At 31.5% G+C, this 23429-nt stretch overlaps 1 protein-coding gene and 1 long non-coding RNA gene across 5 annotated transcripts in view; one reads left to right on the top strand and one right to left on the bottom strand.

Annotated features, from left to right (window-relative positions):
- Pns (DENN domain containing pinstripe) overlaps window positions 1-17951 on the top strand; it is a 75004-nt gene extending 57053 nt beyond the window's left edge. The window contains exons 4-20 of one of the 4 annotated variants that reach the window (XM_072015702.1): window positions 4085-4282; window positions 4922-5393; window positions 5923-6059; window positions 6135-6322; window positions 6587-6762; window positions 7567-7778; window positions 7861-8067; window positions 8375-8549; window positions 8636-8897; window positions 9995-10102; window positions 10606-10864; window positions 11039-11306; window positions 11469-11781; window positions 13963-14139; window positions 14231-14441; window positions 14522-14737; window positions 14839-17951. In XM_072015702.1, the coding sequence (XP_071871803.1) occupies window positions 4085-4282; window positions 4922-5393; window positions 5923-6059; window positions 6135-6322; window positions 6587-6762; window positions 7567-7778; window positions 7861-8067; window positions 8375-8549; window positions 8636-8897; window positions 9995-10102; window positions 10606-10864; window positions 11039-11306; window positions 11469-11781; window positions 13963-14139; window positions 14231-14441; window positions 14522-14711 (3553 nt within the window). In that variant the 3' untranslated portion in view covers window positions 14712-14737; window positions 14839-17951. Of the gene's footprint in view, window positions 1-4084; window positions 4283-4921; window positions 5394-5922; window positions 6060-6134; window positions 6323-6586; window positions 6763-7566; window positions 7779-7860; window positions 8068-8374; window positions 8550-8635; window positions 8898-8997; window positions 9034-9994; window positions 10103-10605; window positions 10865-11038; window positions 11307-11468; window positions 11782-13962; window positions 14140-14230; window positions 14442-14521; window positions 14738-14838 lie in introns of all 4 variants that reach the window. The other 3 variants (XM_072015705.1, XM_072015704.1, XM_072015706.1) reach the window with 3 other exon arrangements.
- Window positions 11440-19005, bottom strand: LOC139993726 (uncharacterized). Its single transcript, XR_011801440.1, has 2 exons — window positions 18519-19005; window positions 11440-11765 (listed from the first exon to the last, which is right to left on the bottom strand). It is a non-coding gene; the product is annotated as an uncharacterized lncRNA (long non-coding RNA).
- Between the last annotated feature and the right edge of the window lie 4424 nt (window positions 19006-23429).

Raw genomic sequence — 23429 nt, 5'->3', positions numbered from 1 at the left:
AGCGGATGTCCTCGAGAGCTTACAGACCAAGAAAAAAAAGATAGACAATATAATAACAGTAACAATAATAATAATAATAATAACAATAACGAAAATAATAATAATAACAGATTGGAGTTCACTATTAATTATGTAGGCGAAGATACAACATTTTAGAAAAAAGTACTGTTTCTAGATGAAACTAAATTTAATATTTTTCAATGTGGTGGTCGGGTTTAGATTAGCGAAAACTGAATACTGAATTTGTTGAAGTGAATCTCACTTCTAGGAAAACTCTACATCTCCCTCTAGTGTTTAGTTTTTGGCACAATGATTCTCTTTACAGCAGCTTCTTTAGTCTCTATTATAGTACTGCGGAAAGATCGTCGACATACGAACAATGTCGACGATAAAGTGCAAATGCCGACAAGCCGAAAGGGTCGGAAAATTTCAATAGGCTTAACGGCCATCGATACATTTCGGCACAGCAGCAGTTGATATTCAGTTAGCCACCCGAGAGTCAAGTCAAAGTCGTTAATCGAGAATTATCATATCACACTACTGCATTAAGTTCACGTTAAATAATCATCGTTTTCTGTTTAATCCATTGTAATAAATCCATCTATCAACGCATTATCACATAGAATAGAAACCATTGGAAATCCTAATTTCTAACATTTCTGAATAAAGAATTTCTATAATTCATCCACACGTTTAAAACCTCAACAGGATTGGATGAAAAAAGCATTGTCCAAAGCGCCAAATGCTGGGGTGTCAAGATAGTAATATGGGGAATGTCTTTTGCTGTAGGAGAGTTTGTTTTTATTGAATATACCATTACATTATTATTACATACCATATTGAATAATACTATGCACAAATATAGGTATTTAAATATTTTAAAGCAAAAGTGCGAGAAAAATGAAATTTAAGACAAGACTGTTATGTTCAACGGGATAATGATTCCAAATGCATAGCCTATATTGTTAAATAATGGATCATTTTTAATACATTGGATATTTTAACGATTCCTCCACAACCCTCAGCTCTAAATACTGTAGAGGATCTTTGGTCTAAATTAGGCAGAAGGATTAAAACACATCATATTACGTCTAAGCAAGAAGAGCTGTAGAAATTATTGCTTGAAGAATGGCACAAAATAAGTCCAAAAATTACAAACAATTTGGTAAATTCAATACCTAATCGCCTGAAAGCTGTTATGTAAAAAACGAATTGCATACTAAATAGTAAATCAAATGTTACGATAAATTTATACCGCAAAATCATAAGTGTACCGATACTTTTGTCCCGCTGAAAACGGATGTTTATGTGTATTTTAGCTTTCTTTTTCTTTATTATAACTATTTTTTAAATGTATACCTAAATATTATATACTAGTATATACAGAGTCGACAGCTACATTCTACAAAAAAATTAAACAGAAAATCACGTTCTTTACAGATTTACAAAAAATTTTATATGAAGAAGATTCGTGTGTGATGATGCGATAATACTTTTGTTTGGCACTGTATGTATGTACCAAACAAAACATCTTGTACAGCTTCCAGATGTGAAATATATCTGGAAATGTAATTAGGAGTTCTTCTGTTGGAAATATTGAAATAGTTTTATCTGAATAGTCGAACAGGAATACTATTATTGATTTATCGAGCCATTATTTTTCTTGTTCAGATAATCGACATTCTATCTCAGTCTTCTTTCTCATTATATAATAGCGAAATATACGAACAATTGCTTCAAACTACAGAAAATAATTGTACTCTTTAATATCTTGACACAAACAAAGAAACGAATATAAACCTTTACAATTAAACATGAATATCTGTATTTGTTACGATCTGGTCTTGATCTTCGGTGTTCGTAACCGTTATGTGTTACTCTGGATGTCGAATCCTGGGTTTCCCGAATTATATTTAAATCAAAACGGTAGTTGCTGCCACCAGAAATAGTTATTAACTATTTCCATTAATTAGACTCTCATTTGCTATTTTTAAAACAAGGCAAACGACTGAATGGAATGATTTAAAAACTTGTCGCACCCTTCTAGAGCGTGGCATTATTCCGAATATCCCAGGAGGTTTTGCTCTAATTATTTCCACGACAACCGAATGGATTCAAAACTTGTCGCACCTTTTTAAGGCGCAGCACTATTTTGAATTTCCAAACTATTGTATCCTTAATGTTTTAATTCGTTAATATAACCGTATGGGTAGCGTTAACTAGCGTATCAATACAACTGATAAACAAAATTCCACGTTTCGGTTTACCCGCTATGTGCAAGAGTACTAGCACGGGTAGGATTAAGGTTCTCTTGGAATAAATAAATATCTCTGATATCTTCTTAATTATTGACAAAAATAGTCAATAATTTTATTGAAATCGTACATATGGTACAAGTCCGAAATCGAAGAAGAAAGTGTTACAATGTTTAGCTTTTCACCTTGCTTATATGTATGGTCGATCGCATTCTTGGAATATCGTATTGAGTTAGCATAGTTGTTGGAAGTATGTATCTTTGACAATTAATAAATGCTCGGTTCTACTTCTTGACGTTACTCAAAAACTATATTAAAACAATTGTCGTTTTCGCAAAGACTACTGTTCTTCTGAATTTGATATTAACTCTTGACAAATTTTTAACTGACTGAGCTCTTACTGACTCTAACTCAACTCGACGAAAATTTCAACTAACTGGATTGAACTCTATAACTGAACTGAATAACTTTGCTGAATAACTAAATATCTTTGCTGATGCCGATACTTGATATTTTGGCGCGTCTAGTTGTTTGTCGCTGTTAATGCTGTGTAAGAAGGTCGTAGCATCTCAACTTCCATTATCTGCTTATCCTACTGCATACTGTGTATTGTGGCGGGGAGAGCGCGTGCAAGGCAGTACGTATCAGTGGACGTTTCTATTTCGATATTCTCAGATTTTAATTTTGTTCAATAATAATGTGGTGTATTGATTTATTGGTTTATCGCGATATTAAAGTATTTATAGGTGTAGTATCTTTTATTTCCTTTATGTTTTCTGTTTTTTAATTCCATTCGTCTAGAGTGTGGCTCGTGCTATTCGCGAGCTACGACGTATCACGTTACGGCTCGTATGGAGCGCGAGACGTGACAATATTTAATTAAAATTTTCAATATATATTTCTAGTTTCCTATTAAACTATTCGAGTTTTTGTTTTTTCAGTGGATAAACGATTCCAAAATGCTTCTTAGACATTGTTTATTTACAATATCGAGATATATACATATGAAATAGAATGACAACAGAAGATTATAATAAATACACACTACTGTGCAAAAGTCTTAGGTCATCCACGATAGTAATCTCGTTTTGCCAATTAATCATGTTTTCACATAAAATATTTTCATTCCGGAAATATTCTTACATGATATTAGCAAAATCGAATCTTTAATTATTACCGTGTTTGTTGCTTTTTTCTTATTTATAAATTTTCTTTTAAATTGTTTGATAAATAGCGTCCTTACTTAAATGTTGTAAAATATATATAGAATATTTCATGAGAAAGGAAACGATAAAATAAATTGTACGAAATACTAAACCTTGTAAAAACTAAAGATACTAAAGGTTGCACAGAATGTACGAAATAAGTTTAATAAAAAAAAAAAAATTATTCGGTAATATTCTACGAAGGGCTTCTGCTATCGAAAGGACAAAAGAAATTGGTACCAAATATTAATTATTTCGAGGTAGATTGATACCTTTTTAACAAATTACCAATGATTCTTGAATTAAACGTTTTAAAAAGTTACAACAAATTTAAAATGACATCGATATATTTTTATATTCATCCATAAAAACAAAACATTTCTATTTGGTACGTGATCTAGGATTTTTGTGCAGAAATGCCGTATATAAAACACATACTTAAAAGGTTTAAATACTTTTAATGGGTTCGTTCTACTATTTGCCACTTAATGTTCCATGTAGGAACTTACTTTAAATAATCTGTATTACTTGAGATTATCAATTTAGCGTAAAATAATGAAAGAAATTCAATTTAAATAAAATTAGCAGAGTCGAATGCATGAAGATGTAATATAAATGCGTTAGCAGGGCAAGAAAAGGCCAGGATGGACATAACACGCGATCGTTGCCACGGCATTTTAAGCTATCAGCACATTCACCAGGTGCTGCGTTAGGCTACTACGACTCCACCAAAGACAAGTTGCTAGTGACTAAATCGATATCCTTGCTATGCCAGCAGCCTTACCTTCATGCCGCGAAAACGTTCCTGACTAATCTTTACAAGTGAGTATATATCTAACTTATCATCTTACAACGTTCCATCATCTTTCGCTAGTTTGATAATGTAGAAGATCGTTAATAAACTACTTTCATCCTTGAAATAACCATTATCCCAAGCCAAATTAAGTTAAGTTCCCTTTGAAGATATTATAAATTAACATTTTTAGTAACAAGAAGTACGAAATTTTAGTTCTCAAATAAATTTTTCAAAATTTCCAATGATTCGTATTATTTTTGTAAATTTTTTCAAAATTCATTTTACTCCTTTATTACTTTTATGAAGTCAAATATTAAAGAAAGCTGAAGCTTGTATAATTTAACCAATCAATTAATATACTATCACGCAGTAAAAAGTATAGATAACGCAAAATAACGTTTTTGCTTACAAAAAATCAAAGAATAAATGTACTATGGACGCCATTACACATTTTAAGTGGAATTTATAGAATCAGAAAATTCTTTTAGGAAATTAATCATCTATCAATAAATATAAGCCTTTTCAAAACTATTATTTCCACGGGTGAGGGAAAGTTAGAGATATATACATTTAAAACTACGTAAAATTTAAGGCAATACCGAAGCTTACTTTCCTATTATATATACACTACTTACTGGAAACTAATCGAATATTTATCTTTATAGATGTGTTCCTAGACATCCAGGACCTGGTCTTAGTTTAGAGTCATACGTATACAATTTGCTGTACAATGTGCCGGTACCATTGCCTGGAAAGTCGTTAAAGTTCTTCATTCCCAATGACGAGCCAGCGAAATCACCATTAGAGCTGGTTATCCATCAGCCAACACCATCGCAGGAGTTACAAATGCTAGATTACCCTCTGAAGGATATATTCACATGGCTTGGAGCGGATTGCGTTATTCAATTGTTTACATGTGTCCTATTGGAGAATCAAGTATTACTCAGAAGTTCAGATTTCCACAAGTTGATGGTGGTATCCGAATGCATAACGGCGCTTCTCTTTCCGTTTTCCTGGCAACACGTGTACGTACCGATATTGCCCGCCAGTCTACATCACTTCTTGGACGCGCCGGTACCATTTATAATGGGTTTGCACGCGCAAAGTGAGGGCGGTGTATTGAAAATTGCCAGCGAAGTGAGTGTTTAGCGCTTTTTGAAATCAGCGATTTAAAATTTCTATCATCTTGTACATTGAAAATTATTATGAAAATTAAATGGAAAATCAAATGCTTTAGATCCAGAAAAAATTAGATTCTCCGTTATTAAAATAAAGGAATACCTCTCTTTAGGAGTTTTATGTTTCTTTCTTTGAAAATATATTTATTTCACTGTTTTATTTGTGTTCCTAAAATTATTTGTTGAAATATACAAAAATAAAAATGCGCTAGCAACACCGAATACGTTATTTGGAGTGGGCATTTAAATAATCAGTCATTTTTCTCTTGTATGCATTTCTGTTTTACGATATAATAAATTTACTAAATTTGGCAAAAATTTTTAAATCTTCTAATCCAAGTTGTGCAAAACATGTGAACTAGTTTGAATTTAAGATTATTTTATGTTATTTAATCTAGTCTGACGTAGTTAAGATGTCTTCTCTTTTTTTCTTCTTTTTATTTTGTGTTTGAGATGACACTATTTTAGATTCTGTTTCTTGATTACAGGCAAATCTTTGTTATGTAGATATAGATAAGCAAAGTAGCCAATTTCCAGAAGAGTTACCTGTATTTCCACATAAAATGCAATTTATTGCCGAGATTAGAGCTCTCTTAAACAAGTACAAAGTACCACACACGGGAAAGTAAGTTGAAAATGTGTATCTTTTTCTTTTCTATATTAGTATTTTTCAACTGTTAAGATCAAAATGTTTTTTCAGGACTGATAACACGGTCATAAATCATTATAACGGTGACATCATGACTAGTAGTTTGACGCTTCCTGGTTCTGGATGTCATCTTCCTCGCAGAAAACATTCGTTACACGATGTCTTGGATTGGAATCGACCGGAAACGACACCACAATCAGACACGTTACAAAGGATAGTAGATATCGCTAAAAGAACTGGTAAAAAATTTTTATTTTATATAGTTTTATTTATATATGTTTTATATTTATTCTTATATATAAATTTCTTTAAATTTATTTATATAAAATTTTTCTGCTTTCTTTCTAAGAGCTCTAATAATAGAAGACATACTTAGGTGAATTAAACATTTTTATAGTTATTGTATGCTAAATATAGTAAAGGAGCTTTTTATCTAAATATAAATATATTTAGTTTTAGAGCATCATTTGGTCATTTTTGTTTAGTGTCCATTTTTCTTATAGGAGTGAACGTGGAAGATATCGATTCAGTGGAAGATAATGTGAAAGAGCAGATACTCTCACCTCAAGAAGAATATCAAGAGATGCTTATGTTTAACAATGCCATTAGAGAGATTTTTCTGAACCGTTTTGTACAGATTTTTTCTAATTACGAACACTTCGTTATTCAACCAAGTCAGGTGCGAAAGAGTATTCATTTAAGTTGCTTCGTAATATATACGAATCTCTTTAGAAATTGATTTAGTACACGAAAAAGATAAGAAAAGTTCGTATAAACATATGTTCTATTTATTATCATTTTTGAGTTACAGTGAGTTTTTATTCGGACTTGCTTCTCCATGGGAAATGAACCGGAGAATCATGTGTTAATTCCTTAAATGCATACACATTTAAATGTGATGTATATATTTTATGCAGGATGATGCTCTAACGCATTTCAGTTAGAAGCAGTTAGGCTACTTTGGAACAAGCGATTTGCAAGTAATTGAATAAGTCGTGAAGATCCTATTTCCTATTGTGCTCGCTCCACGATTTAAATCGGACTTGTGAAACATACATTGATAATGTTCAAATATTTCACAACAAAACTAAAGAAAGTTTTCAGCAAATTCAAGCTATACAAATAGGAAGAGTAGGATAGACAATAGTAAAACGTCTGCAGACTTATGTTTATGTGCGAGGATATTATTTCGAAGCCTTATCATAAAATTAAGCAAATGTAGTTCGTTAAAAAGCAAACTCGCTACTCGTAAACTCAAAAATAAGAATAAATATGTTTATTTCGACCCTTTTTTACCTTTTAAGTGCACTAGTATTTATATTTATATAAATGAATATCTATGAAAGTAATATTTATATAAATCAATATCTAATATCTATAATAATATAAATGACATCTATATAATATGAATTATAAAATATAAATAATATCTAACATGAATATTAAACTGTATTTGAGAAAGAAAAACGATTGTTTCTTTCAGGATAAAGATGAATGGTTGAATAATAGGGATAGTATGCATGTTTTTGATAAGGCTACATTTTTATCTGACCAACCCACACAGCATTTGCCATTTTTATCAAGGTTTCTAGAAACACAAATGTTCGCATCTCTTGTCGACAGCAAAGTTATGTCAACGTGGAGTGAGCTTGATTTTAACACACGAGTTTTTGATCAAAGAATTTCTCTGTTAAGGTAAACGGAAGAAAAATAAATTTTTTGTACCATTATTCCGTGATATTCTCTCAAATGATAAAGTTATTCTTGTTTATTATAGGAAAAAAGTTGGAGAAGGTATTGTAAGATCGACACGTTATGAACCTTGTACAAGTATTGAAGAATCGCAAAAGGTATTGGAACAAAGGTTGACAAACGTAGATTTTGAAACGAATCCACCTACAGAGATCGTTCCTCATAGAGCAGCATATTTTCGAAGTTTTCCCTTGTTAGACAGTGTAGCATTAAATAAGGAGCCAACTCAAAGGTAAATATTTTGAACAAATGCATTTTTTTGACAATTATATCAACACAAGAAATATTAACGTTTATTATTTTATTTCCTGCTTCCCGTGTAGTATACTTCGGTAAGAATTTACTTGAAATTTTACAGCATTATACATGTATATCTGAGGTTACTGTATATTATCATATAATTTGATTCACTATTTTATTTTTTATTTGCGGTATCCTGAAAATCAGCTATTATAATTATTAATTGTCTAAATATTTTATTTATTCGTACAATTTTTATTTCTATTCTTAGAGTTTAATTAATTTTATATCTATAACAGTAGTCGGAGAGGTCAGACTCAGTGGAAGTATAAAATGAAATCTATGGAGCCAAATGGGAAAACTCCAGTACCTCAAGAAACACAATCGCCTCGACCTCAAACTAAGCTCTCTGCAGATATGAGTCCAGCATTAATAGCACAAGCAAATTGGACATTTGTTGAAAAATTGCTCAAAGTATATTTACTAAAATGAAAATAAAATAAGTGAATTTATTAACACGAGAAAGTTACGTTAATCTGCTTTTCTGTATTTGTTTTAAGGATTGTAAATCAAAAACAAAAAGAATGTTGGTTGAAAAAATGGGTTCTGAAGCAGTTGCATTAGGTCATGGCGGTGAATCGTTATCCGATGTCGAAGAAAATACGCTAGTTGCCAGTCTCTGTGATCTCCTAGAACGAGTTTGGAGTCATGGATTGCAAAATAAACAAGGGAAAAGCGCTCTTTGGTCGCATCTTGCCATGTATCAAGAAGAAGAGTGCAACGACCCGAGTAAACCAATAGATCCTAATTTTCTTTCTCCTGGTATGTGGAAATTTGTTATACTTTGATATCTGTTACACACATCGCACTTTATCATCGAAATTGTAATATTTACTAAAATTCATGACATTTGGAAATGCAGCGTTAGCATGGTGCGTCCTACGGAAACGACTCGATTGTACGTGTCTTATTCTATTTCAGATAAAGTGTTAAAAGTAGAGATTAGTTTCTCATACGTAGATACTCTGCACTCCCTTAGTTGTAAGTGACACATTATTCATAAATAAGTATTTATTTGATTCTACATGTTTTTGCTAAACGTGCACATAGTATAGTAAATATGTTTGACTGTTATTTCCGAGAGAATATTGATTTTGTAAAATCACACGTTTCAAATATAGTGTTTTGCTATTATGAAGTATAATTTAGAATTGCAGAACATAATACAAATATTTCTTTATATGATTAAATTGCTACCTACTTCCCTTTTCATGCTTATTGCATAGGTCTTATCCATTTTCATTTTATTTAAAATTTTATTTATTATAGGTTCTATTACACTCAACCCCTTATAACACGGCACTGTAAAAATTCGGTTTCGATATAATACAGCACAAAAATTGCGAAACGATTTTATATACCACGACTTATTAAATATGAACAACATTCATATAACACGTATGTATGTTTTACTACATTGTTTTGATTTCGCTTAACACGATTTCGGTACAATGCAAAACGAATTAATCGTGTAATAGGAGGGTTGACTGTATTAAATATATTGTCCTTTACTTATGATGGTAATGTAACTCAAAGAGTAAATAAAATATTTTGAACTATAATTTTAAAGTACCATTGAAACATTTTTAAATATTAAAGTTTCATAAGTAGTTCCAAATATTAAGTAGTTTCAAATATTAAAGCTCTAGCAAAGAGCTAGTTATCTAGTATCAAAGTAATATTAATACAAATTAATAATTTCTTCTTTCAATTTCTTCATAACGAAATAAAGAATAATTCTTTACTTTATTGAAATTAGAAATATTGCTTTTTGAGTCACAATATTATTTAAAACGTGGATCAATGTTTCTTTTTCAGTTGATTTTTATTTGCGTTTCATTTTTCTTTGTTGTAAATAGCCAAGAAATCACCAAGTAGCTTTTTTGGATTACCAGAGCGTTTAATTTCATCTTTAAAGGGCAAAAATATTTTTGAAATTGCTTCTTATATCAAGGAGAATTTTAATGGTAAGCCCTAGCGTTGGCTTGCCGCAAGTAATTCGATCAGCTTTTTTTCTAATACATATATACACTCTATTTCTATATTTAAATTTAATAATCATAATAAATATTAGTAAATCGCATGATTTGATATATGTCTTAGATATTAAAAGACAGTTTTTAATACATATTCACACAATTTATAGGTACCGTAGATATGTAATGTCAAAAGCGATTTCCTTTTATTAGTTTATTAGTGACGTACTACGAACCGAGTACAAAAATATGAAATAATTAGCATGTATAACGTAATTTTAAATTAAAAATAAAAATATTTGTATTTTGTACATGGAATGCGTGAAATGATTCTTCCAGGATGCATCTATTTCTTTTTTGTCCAAAGCATGAGATTATCATTTGCATGCATTGTTAGAAGTATTTTTTATAAAAGTGTGAAAAATGAGTGTCAATTATTTTGTCTATTTAAAATTATTACGTAATTAGATTTCTATGTTTGTTAACAATAACAGATCTACCAAACCTGGCATTGGAGATCGACTCGCCTACACGAGGCACGGACAAGCATAAGTCTCCTGGCGACAGAAAAATTGGCCCTGAACATTTGAGGCCTTTGCCTAATTCTTTGCTTTTTGATATTCGGAATGTGCAGGCAATGACTGATATTAAAACGCATATTGGATATGCTAGAGCCTGGGTTCGATTAGCACTTGAAAAGAAACTTCTTTCTCGTCATTTGAAAACTTTATTATCAGATACCAGATTGTTAAGGTAAGATTGGTAGAAATACTACTAATTACTTAAGTTTTATAATATTGACAAATTATTTTAGTTGTTACAACTTGTTTTACAACTAACATAAATAATAGTTAACATTTTTGGTTATATTGTAGAATATTATATAAGTAATAAAATTGAAGATTTTTTACGTCATTTTGTTTTTAGAAGTCAGTATAAGCGCTCGGCATTTTTGCGTTGTGAAGAAGAAAAGGAACAATTCTTATACCATCTTTTAACGTTGAATGCAGTTGATTACTTCTGTTTTACAAACAATTATCCAACTACGAAATTGCCATACAGGGTCGTTATATTTCCTAGTCGAAAAGCTAGCGCAGCTACTACTTCGGCAAACAGTTGGATCGCTATTTCTGGTACATTGTGTGAAACAAATCCAGTGCCAATTCCCAAAGGAGCGTTGGAATTTGTGTTTCATGTATGTTCTTATAAATTCATAATTCATATTTAACATTTAATGACTTTTCAAATATATGCATTACTATATTTGCAAATATTTTCTGAACTTTAGAAAATATAAAATGTTAAGAAAACTAATTATTTTCCATGACTTTACATAATTTTATAACTTTTATTTTAGCATAAGAATTTGGGCGTGCTCTCTACATTACGTATAGGACATGACAATACAGGTCTTTCGCCAAAATGGATGGTAGAACATGTTGTGGTGAGAAATGAAGTTACAGGGCACACATTTAAATTCCCTTGTGGTAGATGGCTTGGCAGAGGTATCGACGATGGATCTACTGAAAGATTATTAGTAGGTGCCTTGGTACCACGTAATATCGATAGTGAAGAATTGGTTGAATCATGTTCAACACCACCAAGATGTAGGTCTCCTAGTATACCTAGACGTCCTATAGTGTCTCAAGTCGAACTGCAACATATGTTAGGTAAATATTATTGAAGTACATACACCTTTAATTTTCTAATTCAGAAAGTAAATTTAAATGTTTATATTATGCTAACGAAAAAAAAATATATATACATACATATGTAATCATTTATATATTTTCACTTATATACAGGTTGAGTCACCTAAGAGGTGAAACTGAAATATTTTCGAAACTATTAATTGTATTAAAAAATGTTTTAAATATTTTAATATTATCAGCTTTATTATTTATTATTAGTTAGTCTATTGGTGGGCGCTTAAAAGTCGTGCTGTGATCAACTTTGTTTTTTTTTTTTTTGTTTTTTTGTTTTTAAATAGAATCATATATTTTTTAATGCTTTAAGCGATACAGCTCGAGATTTACCATAAAATATCATTTACTTACTTGTATCGAAAAACTATTACTTTAGTAGATATTTTAACTTCTATTTTGTAACCTTATCATATAAAAGATTTAATAGCTTTTCGATACAAGTAGCTAAATAATTTTTTGTAAAGAATTTTTAAACTATATCGATTAATGCATTAAAAAATACATGATTCCATTTAAAAAGCAAAGCTAATCTTCATACAATCTGTAAGCACCCACCTGCAGAGAAATTAATAACATTAGAATATGTCTCCCTTGAAACCATACAATTTTTATCTGAAACATTTTTCGATATAATAATATCAAAAATATTTCAGTTTCAATTTTTAGATGATTCACATTGTACATATACAAGTTGTAGTAGTTATAATGCTTTATTTCTTTTCCTTTGGGATTACAAAATGCCCTTTGTTCTACAATAATCTTTATTCTGTATTTTCTTATCTACTTAACTAGCTTATTCTATCTTGTGCTATCCTAGATTTAATTGTCTCATTTCTACCCTATCTATACACTAGACATTCGTCTATGCAGTAGAATTTGATCTTTATTGCATCTGCCTTGCACCATCTAATTTATTGGCTAAACCATCCCTTTTTGGTCTTATTCTTATTTCATTACTCTGGTCCTTCTTACCCTTCCTTTACCCTTCAGTCATTTTCAATCTTTCCTACTCTATGTTGTCCACCCACTCTTCGCCTTCTTCTCCTCTCCTAATATTCTCTCTACGTTTTCCTGCTATCCTCTCGGTTCTTCCTTGCATATGTCTCTTGCATATATTCCTATGTCTCTTCCTCTTTTCCACATAGCCTACACTCCTTTTCCTCTTACTTTAACCAATATTTTCCTTCCCCAATCTCATTACCTAATCTGAATCTTGCGAGTCTCCTCACTTTATCCTCATTTCATCTTTTCTTCAGGTGTACTGGCATTTCTTCCGCTCTTATTGCCTTATATCAATTATTGTATCCTAATTCGTATATCTTCTTTCTTCTTTTTTCATTCTACTTTTCTCTCTCTATGTCTTCCATCTTCTATTTTTACTCTTGCCTCTGCCTTCCTCCTCCTCTCTTCCTTCTACTACCTCTATTTTCTTCCACGCACTCTCCTTTACCAGTCTCCATCTAGTTTCTTCCTTATATTTCCTTTCTCTCTTTTTTATATTCTCCATTCTTCAGTCTTCTTTCAAAGCTCCATGTCCTTATTCTCGCTCTCATTCTCGTCATGTCTCCTTTTAATTCCTCTCTTACCAAGTATCCTAGAATATATCAATCCACACCTAATACCAATCTAAAATACCTTCCATGCAGTCTGTCTATCTTGTTCCACGCCTATATCTTACTCTGTATTCTGTGATTGTTCATATTAGTTTATCAAGCAATCATATTCATTTTCTCCAATCCTTTCCAAACATTCCTTTTCCTAACCCTTTTTCATATCTGCCTTTTTACAACTGCCACCTTCTTAACCTAACCCCTTCTTAACTCTTTTTCCGATATGTACTTCCCGTTTTTTCCATTTCTTTTCATTCTCTATACTAGGTATGTAAAATCCTCTATTTCTTCACTTTTTTATTTCCAGTTCATTTGTTTCACTTTTCCACCTCCCGTCTTCAACCTCATCACATTCGATTTTTTCACATTTAGCGTCAGACTTTTTTCTTTCAGGTATCTCTTCAAGCTCTTTATGATCTCCACAATCTCCTTCTTTCCTTCTGCCAAAATTATTATATTATTTCCTATATACAAGTTATATCATAACTTATAATTTCTAAAATTTCCATTCAAGAAAATTTATGTAATTTTATAGGAGAGTCTGTAAACGCAATTGTCAAATTCCACTATAGAAGAGAATGTCAAGATGGTTCTTTGACTGCTTTACTTTGTGGGGAAGGTGGTCTTGTGCCATCTTTAGAGCAGATATTTTTATTCGGTTTTAAGAACCAAAGAATATTTGGGAAAAATTTTTACGTTTGGGATTATCTCTGTAAGTTATTATTTTTAGCTATTTCATTTTAGTTTTATTTTAAACCTTCTATTGTCAAATAAATACAATAGTTAACTTTTATTTGTTTCAGTACGTGTAAAAGAAAATTTTGAAATTTCTTTGCTGGAAGAAATGGACGAATATTCACAGAGGCTGAATAAAGATAGACGAATTCATGTAGAGAACAATCAAAGATTTACAACTTTAAGATGTTATTGTCATCTTATTGATCAAATTAACTTATTCAGTCAAACTCTTGGTAAAGATGGAAAATTTCAGTTATTCATTTGCTTAGCAGCAAGGTATATAAGTTATCATTTTAATAGCTTAAATATTTGTTGGGTATATTACTGCAATTTTAATTGCAAATTTCTTCTTCCAGAGAACAGCTTCTTCATTCAATGCTTCGGCCAATGAGTGAAGCGCGCTCTACTGCAGACATGTACGAAGAAACTTCTTTCTTAAGAAATACTACATTATTAAATTTCCTTATTCACATTCTTGAACCACTAAGCGAATTTCACATTGTCCTCGAAAAGAGCTTGACTCATGGAATTTCTAGTATATGTTAATTTATCATAAACATTCCAATAATTAGGTAAGATATACTGGATTTTTCGCTATATGCTGCATTTTACAAAATTTTTATTTTTAAATGATTGCAGAATAACTTAAATTTGATCATATACTTTCCTGTAGGATACATTTCTTTAAAACGGCACAATTTATAAAATTCTAAATAATACGAGGCGAACAGGATAAATGTTATAGTATTTGAAAAATGATGAACTTTGTAAAACTCTACTATTAAGAATCTAAGAGAAATTTAATAATGCAAATGAAGACTGTTATGCTGATGTAAAATAGTCGTTTTTAAATGATGAATTGTTTGACAGAAAGTTGATATATGAGTGATAACGAAAACAAAGATCTTTCTCTGTTCCGAAAGTTGATGATATTGATAACAATAAGAGTTCAGTGCAAAGATAGATGATCTAATTTCGCCCATCTTGCCGTAGATAATTGATAGAGAAACTAGTTAAGATTGTTGAAACTGACGTATTGTGTACCAAAGATGTGATCCTATTAGTTATTACTATTAGTATTATTGATATTATTATTACTAAGGATTTAGTTTTTTTTACAATTTTTGCCGTAAACAGAATATCTAAAGATCGTGCAAACAACGTATATTGCAATAATTAATAAGTTAGACAAGATAAATATCAATTTTGTACGTTTCATTATTTATTATATTAATCGAAATCATTAATAATAGGAAATATAACTTTGTCGAGAGAAATATTAGAATAGAAAAAGATTTACGATTTGTTAATTTTAATCTTTCTCCATTCTCATAAATCACATTATCAATCATGAAAATGGTCGATTAATTTTTTAATACGTTGTTTATACACACTTGTGAACAGATACCTGCATTATTAGTTAATACTATTTCTTTTACCTTTTTTTCATCGAATATGATCGAAGATTGTTTTATTTTTACTTATACGAGTACTGAGCTACAAGAAACAATAACGTCAAAGTTTAAGATTTAGTATTAGCAATTTATATTTCTTCTCTTGTAAAATTTGAAATTCAATTAATGTATTGTAGTTTGAGTCGAAATCAGAAGCACTTAATATATTATGAGAAACATTTATGCGCATATTCAAGAAAAAATGGACCAACCGATTTAATCATTTATTACAATTTTCGAAGTATGACAATTGATTTTTGACATGCAATCTGCTTCTTCGAAGTTTTGATGTAATTAATGATCAAGATAAGCAGAATACTCTACTAATTTGAAGAAATAGCTTTCAGAGTACAATTTTATCGCTAGCATTTGACTGACATTCAATATCACATCCCATTGCTAAAAATTGTTCTTTCGTATTATTAACCAGTGTACTATTGCTCATTCTTCGTAAAGCACGCGTGAATAATATTTTTATCATAAGCTTTAATGTTTAACGAGTTTACTTGGGTATACTACAATTTTTGAAAAAATCTTAATAATTTCAATGATACTAAATTTTTGCGGGTTTCGTTTTACTTTCATGCTATTTTATTCTAATATTAAACACAGTTAAAATTAAGCATTAAATTTAATTTTAAATAAAGAATTACTAACTCTAAAGAATTTTAAGCACTGAAAAGATATTTCGTTAAGTAAACAAATTTAATACAACTATTTCTTATTTTCAATTCACCTTAAATTTAATTACTTTTGTATCTAATTTTTTAAAAAATATTAATTTCAAAGAGAAATAATTTTAAATATCTTTTGTTGATGACTGTAACCATAAAATATACAAGGTTCCAAAGTCAAACATCAAGTATGTATTCACACGTGTTCATTGTGTACATTCATGACATTGATACATATTAAGAAATAATTTATAGCGAGTCTCTCGCACCTGTGGCCAAATTTAAAAGTTTACCGTGTCATCTTTTACATAGATCCGTGAATGTAAAACTTTAATTCTAATCTCTGTTAACACATTGCTTATTAACTAACAGTATCTTTTAATATATTTTTCAACGTTAAGCTTTTTATATAATATCCGTTATTACATTTTAATCTTTCTGAAAATAGAATGATTCTCTATCTCCTTAATCATAAAATATAAATTTACCAACGTATATATCATATAGAAATTTTATATCTAAGTATTCTATACTTATATTTGCATTCTATTGTATGCTGTTTTATCAAATAATATTGAAGTGGAAAGCAATGTGTTAATAAATGAATAGGAACGGACGAAAAAAAGAAGAGTATAGTATTTGTTAGTTATGTATCATTAGTTGTTTCATCCGGAACATACATTAAGATTCGTTTGTTAATTAATTACGTTGCTGTATATTGTTGACAAAAATAATGAAATACTCGCTTAATGATCTGGTTGGGTTACTTTCTCTAGATTTTGTAGGAAAAAAGTAAAACGGTTGTACACATGAAATTATGTTTCATATCATTTTTAAACGGATTATTGTATATTTTGTTGTTTTAACAATAATCACGTTTAGTCAAAAGGGGAAACAAAAAATCGTATTTTAGGTAGTTGTAAAATATGTATTGTGATCGTTTTGTTGTTAAATTGGAAGATAGTGCGTTGCATTTTATGTTATTTTACTTTATTATGCTTTGGAGCATGCCTGGTGTCGTCATGTTAAAGTTGCCTATAATTTTAATCTCTCTATGATCTTCAATAAAGTCAAATGTTAAATGGAATTTATACAAAATATGTACAATAGATATTTTTAAAATATTAATATTACAGAAAAAAATTGTGAGATAAATTAAAAGCTATAATGAATTATGTATAAATAAATTTTTTTGTTATTTTTAATATACAGAATGGTTCATTATTAAATAAAATATTTAGGATTATAATTTTATAAATTTTTACTTGGGAAGGATTGTAAAATACTTCATATATCAACAAAATTATATATAATTAGTGCAAACACGTAGTTAAAGAGCTTAAAATATAAGCTTCGTAATAATATTTCAGACACTTCAACATGACGATGTGCGCTTATTCACAATACTCAAACAAGTAATTTATGCGTAAGTTTCGATCTAAGATTTAAAAGTCATGTCCATGTAATCACGATCCATGCTCGATCGTTCCATAGATTCCTTACCAAGTTTGTATATAAATTAAAAATTACAAAGCTTCATGTAACGTATAATAGGATCTTTTACAAGGTAAGCGCCGCATAATATAGTTGTATATATATAATGTAAAACAAAATACTATAATACTGTACAGTAGAATAAAGAATTACCAAAACTGATTGATTTGTGTTTTACAATTAAAAAATTATTAAATATTTAAGTATTGATGTTACGATCTGGTCGATCTTCGGTGTTCGTAACCGTTATATGTTATTCTAGATGTCGAATCTTGGGTTTCTCGAATTATATTTAAAACAAAACGGTAGTTGCTGCCACCAGAAATAGTTGTTAACTATTTCGATTTGGATCGAGTCCCATTCATTATTTTTGAAACAAGGCAAAGGACTGAATGCAATGGATCTAAAACTTGTCGCACCCTTCTAAGGCGCAGCACTATTTTGAATTTCCAAACTGTTGTATCCTTGATGTTCTAATTCGTTGATATAACCGTATGGGTAGCCTTAACTGGCGTATCACTGCAACTAATAAATTAAATGCCACGTTTCGGCTTACCCGCTATCTGCAGGAGTACTAGCACGGAAGAGATTAAAGTTTTCTTGAAGTAAATAAATAGTTTAAATATCTTCCTGATTGTTGACAATAATAATCATTAAATAATTTTATTGAAGTCGTACATGTGGTACAGGTCCGAAATCGAAGAAGAAAATTACAATGTTTAGTTTCTCACCTTGCTTATATGTATAGTCGATTACACTCTTGTAATATCGTATTGAGTTATTATAGTTGTTGGAAGACTAACTGTATTAATCGTTCACAATTAACCTTTTAGGTACGGTTGAATTTTGTGCGGGGTTGTTTCTCTCTACGGCAGAGTTTGACGCGAATTACGCGTAAACGATACAGCACTACAATGTTTAACGGATAATGCTGTTCTCTACGCAAGCACATTGGAATGGAGTTTTTGATAATTAAATTATAATTTTTCTTAAAGATATGATGCATATACTTTAACTTTAATAATTTATTTTAATCATTGATAATACAATTGAGTGATATATTTTAAAGCACGGTATGACACACAGACCCACGTTACAATTTTCACACTCATAGCGCGATAGTGTTTATCAAATTGCTCTTCGTTTTCTATTTTGAAGCGACATTTTCAGGTTGAAGATTCTAAAAAGTTATAAGGATATGGATCGGCATATTAAAAAGAGCATCTAATAATGATATATTTATTTTTAATGGAAAGCAACAATTGATATCTGATACTGGCGTATCAAAACAAAGACTATATATTCTGCCTGAATATCGTTAACACTGTTATAAAACATTGCGAGGAGCGAATGAGTCAATAGAGTGAGCCACTATAGTGGCGCGCCGTAATATAGATGACATCCGCGAAAGCCACTGTAGTGGCACATCGTACCTAAGAGGTTAATAAATACTCGGTTTTCTTTCTTGATGTTACTTAAAGATTATATTGAAACAAACTTATAACTGACAGACTCTTACTGAACTCTATAACTGAACTGAATAACTGAACTCTTGACAACTGGATTCTCAACAAATTTTTAACTGAACTGAACTTTGACAAAATTTCAACCGACTCTCTTTTAACTGGCTGAACACTTGTTTTTTAGTGCTACCCTTATTGTCACGACCGTTCGCGGAGAGACGCGGTCGCGAGGAAAACGCGTCAGCGAGAGGCGTAAATTCTCGCTACGATTCGGCCAATCGACGCCGCGAAATAGTCGTTCCCCGTGTTTCGATTAGGATAACAGGGGTGGTTAATTGAAATTAACACTGGGTTAACAGGTTAATATGACATATATTTGTAACAATAAGTTAAATTATAATAGAAGCGTCACAAATTGTTTCGTGATAGGCACGGTTAATGTTTTACAGAGAATCGACTCGATTTTTTATGTATGCGGTGTGAATTTTATAATGAGACTGTTCGGATACGACTGTGCGGTTACAGTTGTCGAATGAGACTGATCGGTTACAGATTTCGAATGCGACTGATCGGTTAGAGTGTTCGATTGAGACTGACTTCCTGAGACCGATTCTTTGTCTTTCGGGGAGACGACCCCCCATATGCTCGGATCACGCCATTGCACGCGCCGATGATCACGCAGGCCGACTTCTTCGTTATAAAATAACGGTCCGAGATCGACGGTTCCAGAACTCGTTATTTGGTGACAAATATGCGCTCGTCGATACAATGTATATTTTTCGTCGGGCAGATAAGAGGATGTATCTGCGACGCTGGAGGGCCGCGAGCGACGGTTGGAAATACGATCTCTGCAGAGCCTCGTGGCGTAACACTTATTTATACTGAGACTATCATGGGATAATTGTCACGTGACGGATTATTCCATAATAGCGCGGAGTTTTGGTATGTGATTACTTCTGCGGACGCTGCAATCTTCGGTTCTGCTGATGTCCTTTCAGAAGTATTAGGGTGTCAGCTGATGTGATTTTCGTGGAAGTATTATTGAAGTTTTCCTTTTTTTATAAGTCCTTGTTGTTGCATTCTTCTTGCAGTATTAGTTTCTGCTGATGATAGGTCGTACTTTGCTAAACACGGGTTACCTTTGTTAATGCCGATACTTGATCATTTGGCGCGGTTGTTTGTCACTGCAGATGTTGTGTGAGAAGATCGTAGCATCTCAACTTCCATTATCTGCTTATTGTACTCTGTATTGTGGTAGAGAGAGTGCGCGCAAGGCGTTCGTGTGCGGACGTCTCATTGTTCCTTGTTTCTATTTTTTGATATTTAGTTTTCAATATTGTTTGAAAATAATGTGTATATGTTTATTAACTTATTGTGATATTAAAGTATTTGTACGTGCCATATTTCTTATTTTCTTTAAATTTTCTGTTTTTTAATTCCATTCGCCTAGAATTGTGGCTCGTGCTATTCGCGAGTTACGGCGTATCACGTTACGCCTCGTGTGGAGCGCGAGACGTGACAATTGTATATTTTAATTATCATTAGTGATATATATAAAATGAATTTTAAGGCCAATAAATTCTGTGCTAATGCTGATCCTGTAACCTCTGGAACAATCGGGTAGGAGATGATTCTACATGAAAAGATAAGTCGGAAATATAGAATACAATTTTTTCACTTGAAGCTTCATTTTCGAGAAAATCAATTTTGGAAATTTGTTTAGCATATATGATTTTTAAAAATTATTAACTGTTTACGAGTAACTAATCAACAGGAGATTTTTGTACATATAAAGATATGTGAAAAATGTAGAATAAAATTTTTCTGTTTAAAGTTTCATTTTTAAAAAAATTAAATTTGTACGTGCTTAGTTCAAAACAGGCTTGGAATTTTTAAATCTTATTTTCTCAGAAATGAAGCGTCCTATGAAAAAATTCTGCACTACATTTTCGACTTATTTCCTTACGTAGAGTAACCTCTTGTCGATTATACACTCCTGTCCATTCCGGAATTCCACAAGAGCAAACATATTTGATAAACTCGATTTTTGCGAAAACAAGACCCGCCTATGCTGATGCTGCGGTATGAACTATTTTTGGGTCAATGATTTTTTTCGGGCCGTATATAAGGAGACCAATGTCAACCTGGTTTATGTTTTTTGAGTACACTGAGCTGATCTTTCTTCGGGCCTGTTGACTTACGTAGATATTTGAAGTTGGTTTACAATTGTGGAAAGGGTATTAGTGGACGATCAAGCGTAGGCTGTCAAACAAATTGGAACCTGTATTATTATATTATTATACTTGATTTTAGGTAGGGAGAGAGTAACTGTGGCCACTATTGCCTTTGACTCATATAGTGACTAAAAGAGACCCTTCGGTTTTTAGACTTGTTGTTGTCGAAGATGACATGATAACTCGTCTCAGTTTCTATTCACAAAATAAAATACAGAACTTGTCCGCAATAAGGAACCTACAATAAATGAAGACATCGAACAATTAGAAGATTGGTATCGATCAACAAACGACGGAAATACAGTCCGGAATCTTTTTTCAATTCTAAGGTAAGTTGTGAAGTAACAGAAATTAATGAACAACTAATCGAGAAGTTCTTCATAGTACAGCCAGTAGTAGGAATTTAGACATCGATAAATATAGAGAATTGTTAAAACGAACAAAAGAATTATATTTAAGGTCATATGATTGGTACTATATAAGTATAGTACTTTTATAGCATTTCTCGGATATTGTTATAATTGGCGAACCTATGTCAATTTCGAAGTTCATAATCTTCCCTTGTACTTCTAATTTGCATTCGAATGACGTAGCATTATTTATAACACTACTGCTACTGGCTTCATTAATATCGAGAAGATTACCAAACTTCTCAGATAAATCATCACATTCTTGTAAAAAATTATGTTTACTGCATTTGGACTTTCTTTAGAAAGTAACATTCACATCTTTGCTCTCAGACTTACCTCTATTAGGTACATTAGTCGTACATACGTATCACAACTAGGTGTCCAATCGTATCACATTTACTGTTATGTTAGTCTTTGAAACGACAGCTATTAAGCTATGTACAGACAATACGAAACAGATCCGCGAAGATGCTTCGCCCAGTAACAGTCTCGTGCCGTCACCTAGAGTACGTGAAAGAAGCAAGCGAGTAAGGATTTGAATCGACATTCGTTGGTTCGTCCTGGGACACAGTTCAAGATGAAACAACGCATTGTGAAACAGCCTAGGGGATCTGCCACACACTATTTGTACATAACTTTAGACATATGATTCGGTTACCGCAAGAGTAGGCACCTCCCAATCTTTTATCCCGTTTGTCGTACCAGTCGGTGTGAATCCTTTCTTTTTTGCCGACTTGTCGGAAGGATTTCTCGAATTCATAACGTTCAGCTATAATGCTTGGTTTCGACTGTAGGTGACTTTTCATGAGCTTGATCAGCTCCTCAAATGTTTCTGAAGACAGTAACGATGGTGGATATAAATTCCGTAGTGTAGAATATCCTTCGCTTCTGATGAAGTTAATTAAATGCAACCTTTCTTTGGTTATCAATTATTTCGATTGTGATAAAAAAACTAATAAGTTTCTAAGAAGTTTTAAAAAGTTGAAATAATTGACATATCAACTCCGCTCTTTGCCAATATCGACTTAATCCAGTTGGTAACTGTCTGGATCCAAATAGCTCCGTGTGGCTTTCTCAGCGCCACAAATAGGTTATTTACATTATCTCTTAAGGATTTAGTCACATTTATATGTTTTACTAAAACCGAAATATGACCACGACGTTTAGATTGCCTCTGAAATTTTGATTTCTAACTTTTCCTATGTCACATGAATATCAGATAGCTATATATATTTAATTCGCTAGGGTTTGTGTCCTATAGACTGTACTTAATGTTAATATTTAAGATCAGGCTGCATTTAAGTAATAAAACTGTCACTTTTAGCGATAGGTCCTAACAGAAAATTTCTTTCAATGGATAAAATTTTGTTAACTAGTATTTTTTTTCTTTTTTTTTTTCGCACGTGGAGAAATTCTCATGGACACTCCGCCGCTGCAGCAGAGCATTGTTGGACTCTTACTGACTAAAACTCCACGTTGGCCTGCCTACGGGTATGATAAAAATGCTCCGTGGTCTCGGTCTTTGCGAATTACTA

This window comes from Bombus fervidus, chromosome 13 (genome assembly GCF_041682495.2).
Source record: "Bombus fervidus isolate BK054 chromosome 13, iyBomFerv1, whole genome shotgun sequence".
Classification (NCBI taxonomy): domain Eukaryota; kingdom Metazoa; phylum Arthropoda; class Insecta; order Hymenoptera; family Apidae; genus Bombus; species Bombus fervidus.
This window is presented reverse-complemented; position numbering and strand designations above follow the sequence as displayed.